We start from the raw sequence: 11342 nt of genomic DNA, 5'->3' as shown, positions 1-11342 counted from the left end.
GTAAGTATGCTTAATGTACTTCAATATGAAGCAAACCTGCTTGTTTTTGTTTTTCAAATACAAGGGGTATTGTTTGAAACGGTTGCCAATATGAACTGGAATATATGAATATATGTGCATATACATACATATGTATATATGGTATAATAATTTTTTATGTATTTATATAAGCTTTTTTTTGCGTTTTGTTGTTAATTCGTGTTAGCAAATTTCTTTAACATTCCGTTTATTTATTTTCCAAAAAATAATTTACTTTCCAGTAACTTAATTGTCCCTATGTATATGTGGTATATACTATGTAGGCATGCAATTTATGTAAATAAAATTTATTGTTGTAATCGCGGTTCGAGTAAATGGCGAAGAAGAGTTGGATAAAATGGTAAAAGGGAGATGAGATTTGCAGGTATTTAACTTCTCCACTCAACATACATGTGTGACGGTATGTATATACTCGTATACATATACATATGTTTCTATATATGTCTCTAATAAATATTGGTAAGTATATGTTTAAACCGTATTATTTGGTAATTTCCAAATTATGATAAGTTGGTTTGCATGTATGTATATGTGTATGTTTGTTTGAATTCATAAATTGTATGTTCTGCATATACTAAGGGTATTCGTTTAAACGTATAATGTTACCCATCGAATAAATTTATGCAAATACGCAGTGTGTTACATGAACGCACTTCAAATTCCTTGTGTAAATGCCACTTATGTATAAAACAGCTGTTTAGGTGTCAAAATATTAAAATGCCGAAAGTTAGCGAAAAAGCAAAATTTATTCAACTTTGGGAAAAAGCACTAGTATTTGATTTGTTAATGTTGGAGCTGTTTGGAAAACATGACGGTAATTGTTTTGCGTCAATGCTAAATTTTTTAAAGGCGTATATGTACATAAATATGTAAATGATTTCAGAAATCCAACGCAAAAAGGAAGATGAAATTATGGAAGACTTTAGCTTTGCATTGGCAGCTGCTGCATATTTTAGATATGGATCTACATTTGTTCATCATTCTGTCCCAAAATCACCCAACTTTTTAATAGATGTATTACCGCATTTGGATGAAAACAGGTTTCGAGAAATTGTGCGAGTCAGCAAAACCACATTTGATTTTATCATTGATCTGATAAAGGATGACGAAGTGTTCAATGGTCCACGTTCATGTAAACAGTTCCCTATCCAAATTCAATTGGCTGTAGTAATGTACCGACTGGGTTCATGTGGAGAAGGAGCAACAATTACTAAAATTGCTAGTTTGTTTGGTATTAGCGATGGTGCAGTAATACAGGTGAGCTATTTACATATGTATCGGTTAAAATTTGTGTTTCAGCTGTATTTTAAATTTCTCAATAGGTCATGACCAACAGAGTATTTGATGCAATTATTAAAAGGAAAACTCAGTTTCTGTTTTGGCCGGACCCTGTAGAGCGTAGAGCTTTAGTTGTTCAAACACTCAGTGAGCTACCATATTGTGTTGGCTACGTAGATGGAACGGAGATAAAAATGGCGGAAAAACCCACTGTAGATTGTGAAGCATATTTTTCTCGCAAGCATATATATTCACTTAAGGCTCAATGTGTGTGTGACCACAAACTAGTAATTTGTCATATGGTATTGGGGTATCCCGGTAGTGTTCACGACGCTAGGATATACAACAATTGCGAGCTGTCCGCAAACTCCACTGAAATGCTAACAGGATCAGAGTGGTTAGCTGCAGACAGTGCATATAAATTAACTTCGAGCCTTATTACTTCTTTTAGAATAAACGCAACGGAAGGCACATTGAATCAACGAATTCTGTTCAACAGAACGTTCAGCTAGTACCGAATAAGAATTGAGCATTGCTTTGGTTTATTGAAAGAACGTTTTAATAGCTTGAAAGAACTCAAAATTCAAATAAAGAGTGATAATTCGGTAAAGTTTGCATGCCGGTGGATATTAGTTTGTGCGATATTGCACAATATTATATTAAAAGAAAACGACGGTAGTTTTGATGTTGACGAAGAAAGCATTAGTGAAAACAGTGAAGCCGACGAGTCTGGGGATCAAAACTTACCAACAGTTGAAGGTGCATCTAAACGCCTTTCTTTGTTATCACTAATGGAAACTTAAAAATAAAGTATTGAAGTTCATGTTTACATATCTTTAAAATCCATTAATATATGCTTTTATTTACAAGAAAAATAAAAAGTGCTTCTGTGCCTATTAACATTTAGTTACATTCAAATATACGTATTTTGCTATGAGATCTTTTAAATTTGCGAAAAAAGTACCATGTGAAATCTCTTAAAGTTTCACATTTATTTTGATTTTAACTTTAACTCTATTTCAAACATTTTAATGCGTTCTTCACTAGCAAGTTTCAGTTTTTCAATTTCCAGTTTGGTTTCTTTTTCTGATTCAGTTTCAATTCTTTTCATTTCTAATTGATTATTCAGTTCAATTCTTTCAACTCGACCTCATTCTTTTCTTTTTCTGATTCTATTTTCTTAACCTCTAATTCCAACCTTTTCTCCTGAATAAAAATCAATTTATTGAACGGGGCTTCACCCTTTCTTTTTGGTTTTTTTGTTGAACTTCTAAAGTCCAACGAACTTTGTGGTGTAGAAGTTCCCGCGGCGGCGGCACTGCAATCGCTACTTATAGGTAATATTGGGTCAACTAAATCCTCACAATCGAGCGCACATAAGTCGTAGGAATCGATGGTATCGTTTAACGAACTATCAACACAAGGGAAATCAGTCAGTACTTCAATGCTGTCAGTGCTTTCAAAAATTACTCCGGGATTTACATTTTTGCGTTGCTATTTTGCAGCAATTTTTCGTAAAACCTTTGGGAGGTCGGTTTCTGGAAGATATGCGTAAATTCGTGTTAAAACAAACATATGTACCTAAACATTTTCACTTTTCTAAAACCCTTACCTCAAAAGATTCTGGACTATCTTTAATTGCGTCGGATACTGCTTGCAACAGCTGCAGGGCCTGCGACTCTGTCCAGCGATGGGACGGTTTCAGCCGTGGGCGCTTTTGCTTTAACTTTTTTTCCTGAAAAATAAAACAATTGCAGAAATTAAATAAAATTTATGTTCCGAGTTTCATTCTTACCTTTTCCATTTTAATTTTCACAATAATATTCATCAGCTGGTCGTTTGGAAGGGTTGCTTTTGCAATATCGTAAATTTACAAGCGTTCTTTACACACTGACATTGGTGCGTAATGTGTTTAAATGAATTTCCATATAAGTTGCTGCCAGATTTTTACGCGTTCGTAAATATACACGGTTTAAGAGGTTTACGGGGCTTTTACACGTTTAAACGAATACCCTTACTATGTTTTCTTTCATTTCTCGTTTTGTCATTTTTACTATACCTTTTGCTTATTAGTGCAATCCTGCTTGCTGCTTTAAAAGCAGAAGGGGTGTTGCCGGAAAATATTGCAAGTAGAGACTTGGATGTTTTTGTAATGTTTTAATTTGTTTTGTGTGATTGTGTTCAGAAAGAGAAGCATATATAGGCTATTAGTAACACAGTACAACAGCTTATCTGGGGGGTGAGAAATTCCAAGTCAGGGAGATGGTACTGGGTCGAATTATGTTAAACTACGTTTTTGCCAAAATGTTACAACTAAGCGAAAAAACATCAAGAAAAGGAAACAATTTAAAAGGTCATAAAAAAAAAGTGACACAAAGGAACGCCAAACCCTTTGAGGGTTTTACTATACTGACCTAGTACCATCACCCTGACTTGGAATTTCTCACCCCCCAGACAATAATCCCAAAAATGTTCCACAGTGTAATTTAAATACAAGTATGTATTTCATCAACTTTAATATCGGTATTTTGATACACCGTATTAAATTTTAGTATCCGTTTAGTTGAACTGTTTAAAGTTATAACGGAGTTATAATTGGCAAACCAGTTTTTTAAACATATGTACATACATATGTACATGCATATAAGTAAAAAGTGGAAGCGATACACTTACCCTTTCTCGCATCAAGGGAATTTTGGGGGAGTGTACTTATTTTCGGTTTGTCCTAATGCTTGTTTCCTATTGCTTATTATCCCACTGCTCTTAGTATTCTCCTATATTTTTCTTATGATTTTTAGGTATTTGTCACCCCAATGTTTTATAATTTTTTATTTTTTTCACTTGTATAGTTTTAAGAATATGTATATTAGTCACCACACTGTTTTATTTAATTACAATTTTTTATTATTATTATTATTATTTTTTAATTTTTTTAAATTAATTTTTTGGTTTTCTTTTTAAGGTGCCTTTCTGTAGGCTCTAAGGACCATGTTCTGATAACTGGTGAACTCACCTTTATTTCCGAAACTCACTTACAAAAGAAATAACGCAAAGAACGGGTTTTCTGGATTTAAAATTTCGCAATTCTATTTTATTTTTGAATACTCTATATAAAACGTTACACAATAATTGTATACCCCAATCGGCGACTGAATCAACGAACGACGTGAAAGGAAAAAAAACGAGATGCTGCGAAAAGCGTGCGCGCGTGTGCCTTGAGTCTTGACTCGTAAGGAAGAAAAAAGCGAAGTGAAAGCCGCTGGAGTTGTCCGTCCCTTTTGTGAAAGTTGTTGTGTTCTGGTTGGTAGTGTGGTGTCATATTTGAGTGTATTGGTGTGATGTGGAAGGTGAGTGGTGAGTGTGGTGTGTTGTTCGTATATGATGATTTTGTCTACCAATTTGAGGTGTTGAAATGTGGTGTAGCTGTGTTTCATAATGAGGTAGGCTGAAAATCATTTAGACAGTAGGCATGGCGGTGATCCCTTCTACGAACTCGAACCTACGGAACCCACATACAAAGTTTCATCGAGATATTTCAAATTTTACTTAATTTGCAGCTTGCACGAACGAATGGTCGGACGGACAGACAGTCAACCGGATTTCAACTTTACTCGTCATCCTAATAATTTATCTATCTCATTTAATTTTAGGTGACACGTACAACTGCTAGGTGAACAAAACTATAATACTCTCTAGTAACTAGTTGCAAGAGTATAAAACAAAAGTAAAAGCACAATTTATATAACAATTTACGGTAAATGTTCAGCAGAGCGGCTTTTCCGAAAACGTGCACCAATTTTCACGGGAAAAGTCTTAAAATACTCGTTTTTAGTTCTACTTTACGAATACGTTAGGCGCGTGCTTTTAAAAACAAGATTTTCTTTGTTTTAATGGAAAAACATCGTATTTCCCGAAATCAAAAATTCACTTTTGCACTTTACACGTCTTAAGATGTTAAAAATATGTTTTCTATCAATTATATACACATTATTATTGTTGTTGTTTAGTCAATTAATAAGAGAAATAGGTTTTTTTGTTATTTTTATAAAAATATGAAAAACTTCACAATCACTTCACTTCAACCAAAATGGCAATGTTATATTGCAGAAAGAAGAAGAAGTTGGACACAGAAGAATTATGAACCCCAAGGTGCTCGAGCGCTCGAAAAAAAATAACCCTGGTCGGTCCAACACCCCGGCGTTCATAATTCTTCTGTGTCCAACTTCTTCTTCTTTCTGCAATAATAATGAATTATAAATTTTTCTATTACGTATTTCTCATTTTTACCAATTCTCTTTCAGACCCGAATATTGAGAATATCGATATTTTAATTTCTTTTTATTTTTCCAATTATTATTCTTTTCCTATTATGTATTTCTCATTTTTACCAATTCTCGTTCAGACTCGAATATTGAGAATATCGATATTTAAATTTCTTTTTATTTTTCCAATTATTATTATTTTTCTATTATGTGTCTCTCATTTTTGTCAATTCTTGTTTAGTCTCCAATATCGAAAGTATCGATATTTCGAAACCGATCGCTGCTTGTATCACTAGTACCCAATTGAATTTCGAACAGTGATGCCATTTATAGCGTAAATATCGTGCAAAATCATAATATTTCTTTTTTTTTTATTACAAAAAAACATAAAAATAGATAACGCGCCATACATATTCGTGAATGGGAATTAAAAACGATTTTTTAAGACATTTCCCGTGAAAATTGGTGCACGTTTTCGGAAAAGCCGCTCTGCTGAACATTTACCCAATTTACTAATATACAAAAATTTACACAAGTTAGAAATTTCATTTGAGGAACATCCTATCAGGAATACATTACTAACATCAATTCTATTACTCATTATCTATTTTGTATTTTCTGTTATCAAATTATACGCTGTCCATAGAAATATTACATATCAAAGACAATTTCAGCGAACTTATAGATAAACAATGATAAACAACGGTATGCAACATTTATTAAACAAAGACACCAGAGTATAAGATCAGGAGATCTTTTTTATAACACCCGGGAGAGTTAATACAATTCAGACATAACATAACAATTTATCTTCAATAAACAAACCACTTGACCTTCAGACTTATGCACACGTCATACTCAACCTTCAGATAATCTAACATAACATGCTTATCTTTTACAACGAGCATTGACCAATCAGAGAACTACAGCACACCACCACTGCAGTCTACAAAGAATTGTATACAAACCAGAGCAAATGAAATAAGCGCTTCTTTTATCGTACATTTGTTGTTGTGTCTATTCAGGGTTTGTTCGAAAAGTAATAAAACTGATTTTCTTCCGCCGCGACTGTACTTCGGATCATGCGCGCACCGACTGGATTCGTTAGAGGGCGTTCCTAGCTAACAAACGAGCAGCTGGTCAGTTGTCTCCAAGCACCTGGAGAATCAAGATAAACATTTTCGCGCGATGTGTTTGTGAAACGCGGTAAATCTGTGACAGCGACGTTTGATATGATCAAGCAAGAAATGGTGTGTTTCGGTGGTACCAGGCCTTTTTGAGGCCCGGGTCGCTGTTGGAGGCCACGAAACGAGACCTGCGACTTCGACAAACCCCGACAATGTGACTCGCGTGCTGGCAGCGCTGCATCGATGCAGTAGGCAAATCCTGGATTATATATCATTATATATAAATGATCAGGATGACGAGAAAATTTGAAATCCGGTTGACTGTCTGCCTGTCTGCAAGCTGTAACTTCAGTAAAAATTGAGATATCTTGATGAAACTTGGAACGTAGATTCCTTAAAACAAAAAAAAATCTAATTCGTAGACGGGCGTAATCGGACCACTGATCGAAAACTTGGCCTAGCCACTACATAACTAATATCTGGATTTTCGAACATCCGGCTGACTTCACTCTTACTTCTTTTACACCTTAAAGTGTTTCCCTGTCTTTGATTCTTGCAAGTTGCCAGAGTATAAAATGTTCGGTCGCATCCGAACTTAGTCCGTGCTTACTTTTTTATATTGGAAAACGTGGAGGATAAACCGCGGAAAATGTATTAATTGAACAGATCACAGATGGAGCTGAATGCAACATCTATTTCAAGTTCTCTATCAAGCCGCGTCGTTTCAAATGTATCACTTTTAGTTCCGGATCTGATTGGATTTATTAATAATTTCCCCACTTTTCTCTCCTCTGAATTCGCCATTTATTAATATTATGACCCATTTTGGCCACATATCGTGGTACGATTACTTTTATCGATTTATATGACAGGTATTATGTATAATCAACACAACGCCGAAGACACTGGCTCCAAACGTTCTTCGGCTAGCAACGGGCCACGCCTCGGCCTACCCAACGCTCTGAACTGCACTAACACGCGCATCTCTTTGTGCCACGGGCCACCACCAACGTTATCACCTCATCCCACGGAAGTAGGTCGCAGAAGAGGCATCGCCCACACCGTTCGCAACATTGAAGCATTTTTTTTGGGTATGCGATGACAGCAAATTGCCCAAGCACCTTGGCATTGCTTGAATATTCTGGCGTATACGCATTCGACTCACGAGTGACTACGAGTCTGTAAGATTTACATCTTAATTACATTTCACATTCGCCACGTCTTACTTACATTCCACATCACTAGCAATACAGCATTATCGCGATCACGTCACATATGAGGTCACCACACGTAAAGGGACCCATTATCTTCTTTTTCCCGATACGACAACGAGTACGGACGCATGGTTACGTCTTCGCGTAACCGGAAGTTCGAAAATTTGTATATTAGGTATATGGGGGCTAAGGGCAATATTGGCCCGTTTCAACTCATTTCTGACATACAGACATACCATTAAAAGAGAAGGATTATCCTCTAATTCTAGTAATACTATATAATGGGTTGTCAAAAAAGTCTAGCGGTATTTTTATTGATTTTTTTTTTTTATTTAAATTGAAATGAATTTTTGATGACTCATGCCCAGCTCTTGACCGATGCTACGGCTGCTACTATGCCGGTCTCTTTCGACCAATTCAGCGATTTTATCGCAATTTTCGACGACAGGCCTTCCGGAGCGTGGCGCATCTTCGACCACATCTACACTAGAACGAAAACGTTGAAACCATCGTTGTGCGGTGGAAATGGAAACTGTATCGGGTCCATAAACTGCACAAATTTTATTTATATATTTATCGTAGTAGTAATGTAAAATATGCCGTATTTTCTCTTTATTTTGCTCCATGTTTGCGACGCTATAACTCACGAACGACTTAAAAGAAACGACAATCAATCAAGCACGTGTTAGTGCGTGAAATGAGCTTTCCAAAAAGGTATAGCATGACCCGATGCGACGAATGAAACTAGAACTACTTAATAACCTATATAATATCACACACTGACCGACAATTTCGATCATAAGTCAACTGCCAATTTTCACACCGGCTTTCATAAAGCTCTTTCATACCAGCTCGGTGTTAAAATTTCATGTCTCTGGTGTATTTAATTACTGATTTAACACGCTTTCAGTAGTTTTTAACAGTAGCGTTATGTGGGGAGTGAGCTGGGTTATCCTCCTCTTTCATCCATTTTCACACTGTCGGTAAAACTTCGTATGAGATTTGTACTCAGCAAATTTGGTTTTTGGAGCTTAAATGGTTTTGGAGATATGCCCATTAAACTTGTTAGCGCTTAGTTATGACACTTTATATGTTTTCGGTTAATGGCCGTAGGTCATTTACGTCCATCTACGAATTCGAAATCTTTTTTGTACTAAGGAACCCACATACCAAGTTTCATTAAGACATCTCTATTTTTACTCAAGTTACAGTTTGCACGGACGGTCAGACAAACAGGATTTTAACTTTTCTCGTCATCATTGCTTTTAGGTGATACGTTCAACCATTAGGTGAAACTAAAACTATAATACTCTGTAGCAACTGGTTGCAAGAGTATATATATACACCTACATTATATGTAAATACATTAATTGAAATTGTATCTTAGGTGTTTATTTATAAAAGGAAAAATGAACTGTGCGTGATAAGCTCACTCTTGATCATGAACCCTGAAGACGTTTTAAGGGTTATGATTTGAGGGCGTGCATCTAGAATGTCGACTCCCCCAATTGGAAAGGTGCCGCTGCCCAGCTGGTTGATGTCCTCGTTTGAATAAAGACTGATGTCACCGTCTTCTATGAAGTGCAATGTACGGAAAGGGACGTAAGAAGACGGGTCCTTGTGAAATCTGTGCAGCGGTCATATAAGGCAGTGCAAATTTTGTGCTGTATTTATAATGACAAAGAACTCTTTAAAACCAGATTCCGAAGAGAGATAATCCACCAAGCTACTTGGCTGAATTGAAAAAAAAAACAGTTAGATAAATGAAGTTTTTTCTGGAAAGAAACAAACTCCTTAGGGCATATGTTTACGACCGAAGGTTTTATTGTAAGTCCAGAGAAAGTTAAAAGCGTATTGAAACTAAGTTACTAAAAATACAAACAAATTTAATCGTTCTTTGGAGCTATGGGCTGTTACCGTAAATGTGTCAAAAATTATGCCAAAGTAAAACAACCTATCTCCCAATATTTAAAATAAGATACCTAAGTTAATATGAAGGACTGATGTTATATAAATTCATTTGAGAAAGTAAAGATATTGCTAAATGAAGCGCCAATTTTAAAAAACCTAAATTTCAAAAATAAATTTTATTTGACAACAGATGCTAGTAATTTTGCAATCGCTGCGGTTCTTCAGCATTAATAATCATCCAGTCTGCTATGCAAGTAGGGCATTAAGTGATCACTTCAGACATTACTCAATCACCGAAGAAGAGCCATTATTTCGACAGTAACATGTTTCTTAGCATACATATTTGTCTAAGGCAATCGGATCTCCAACCATGGTAGATGGTTACATCCAAAAACAGACGTATGTAACGAGTTTTTCAATAAGAGCGCTACAAAAAAATAATAACAAAAATGGTTATGTCTCTTCGAGCTTACATCGGCGGATACTGCTGCTGAAAAAAACTGAGCAAGGTGAAAATCGGCTTGCGGCCACACTTCTTGACGTTGATTTCGCCGAGTGCATATATCCGTACAATCTCTATGAGTCCCAGTTACCTACTTACCAGGATGTTCTTTTGTGTTATCAGTTTGAAAGATTTCGTATAGGGCGACTCCGAGGCAACAGCTATGAACCAAGGAGTAAAAAGGTTACAGAAATAGTTGCAAAAAAGGTTGAAAATACTTTCAAAAAGTCATCTGTTCCGATAGTTCCACACACCAGAGTTTTACAAATGCCATAAGAAATTTCTGACTCTTAAACAAATGTTTTTTAAGGAACACAATAGGTTTGAGCTCTAAAAGAGACGACTTTGTCTCTTCTGCTGAAAAATTATTTGACATCGCTGCTTGTAAAGGCATTTATTTTTCTTCTTGCACTTGTCCAAAGGAAAGTAAAGTTCCTATCAATGAACAACCATTTCTCTTGGAACAGAGAACCAGAAGAATTGGTCGCATTGGAAGTGTTGATCTACCTGAAACAAAAAAGATTACAAAGAAAAATGAGCGTAAAGAAAAGCTTTCAAAACGTCATTCAACATCAACACTTACTAGAAAAGTATCAGCTAGAACACGTGACCATTCAGATAAGCCAGACTCTCATACAGACGACAACAATGTAGATGCGTCGCTCATGGATTCTTCCAAAAACGATGCTGATTTTGACGGCCGCAAAGACAATACACTTACACAAGTCAGCGAAGGTGAAAAGTACTACCGCGACACTGTCAAAGAGGAACATATTTCTCTTATAGCGGAACCTGGTTGTCATTACTTTGGCCACGTCGCCTCTCCTTCCGGGTCAGCTGAGGATGAGACGCAAGCTATATGGCAACATTTGCAAGACAATTCAGTTTATGTGGAACAACTAGAAGTTGTCGGTGCTGATGGCACCAACACGAACACAGGTTGGAAAGGTGGAATCATTCGGAAACTAGAAGAAATAATAGGTAGGCCATTACAGTGGGTTGTTTGTCT

General features: G+C 36.0%; 1 protein-coding gene across 2 annotated transcripts; it reads left to right on the top strand.

Moving 5' to 3' along the window:
- The first annotated feature begins 214 nt into the window (after positions 1-214).
- Positions 215-2203, top strand: LOC120780627 (putative nuclease HARBI1). 2 transcript variants are annotated; one of them, XM_040112886.1, is made up of 3 exons: positions 215-853; positions 923-1296; positions 1362-2203. In XM_040112886.1, the coding sequence occupies exons 1-3, from the start codon at positions 661-663 to the stop codon at positions 1827-1829; spliced, it is 1035 nt and encodes a 344-aa protein (XP_039968820.1). In that variant the 5' UTR covers positions 215-660; the 3' UTR covers positions 1830-2203. The 2 variants fall into 2 exon arrangements, with proteins under 2 accessions (XP_039968820.1, XP_039968821.1); XM_040112887.1 differs by having other exon boundaries at positions 215-1296.
- Positions 2204-11342: the final 9139 nt, after the last annotated feature.

Source organism: Bactrocera tryoni, unplaced genomic scaffold (genome assembly GCF_016617805.1).
Source record: "Bactrocera tryoni isolate S06 unplaced genomic scaffold, CSIRO_BtryS06_freeze2 scaffold_25, whole genome shotgun sequence".
In the NCBI taxonomy this organism is placed as follows: domain Eukaryota; kingdom Metazoa; phylum Arthropoda; class Insecta; order Diptera; family Tephritidae; genus Bactrocera; species Bactrocera tryoni.
The sequence above is the reverse complement of the archived record's forward strand: the minus strand, read 5'-3'. Positions and strand labels throughout refer to the sequence as shown.

Coding starts and splice junctions, on each gene's coding strand:
- LOC120780627 (XM_040112886.1), top strand. CDS start 661: ATGCAAATACGCAGTGTGTTACATGAACGCACTTCAAATTCCTTGTGT. Junction 854..922: donor GCTGTTTGGAAAACATGACG/GTAATTGTTTTG, acceptor AAATGATTTCAG/AAATCCAACGCAAAAAGGAA. Junction 1,297..1,361: donor GCGATGGTGCAGTAATACAG/GTGAGCTATTTA, acceptor ATTTCTCAATAG/GTCATGACCAACAGAGTATT.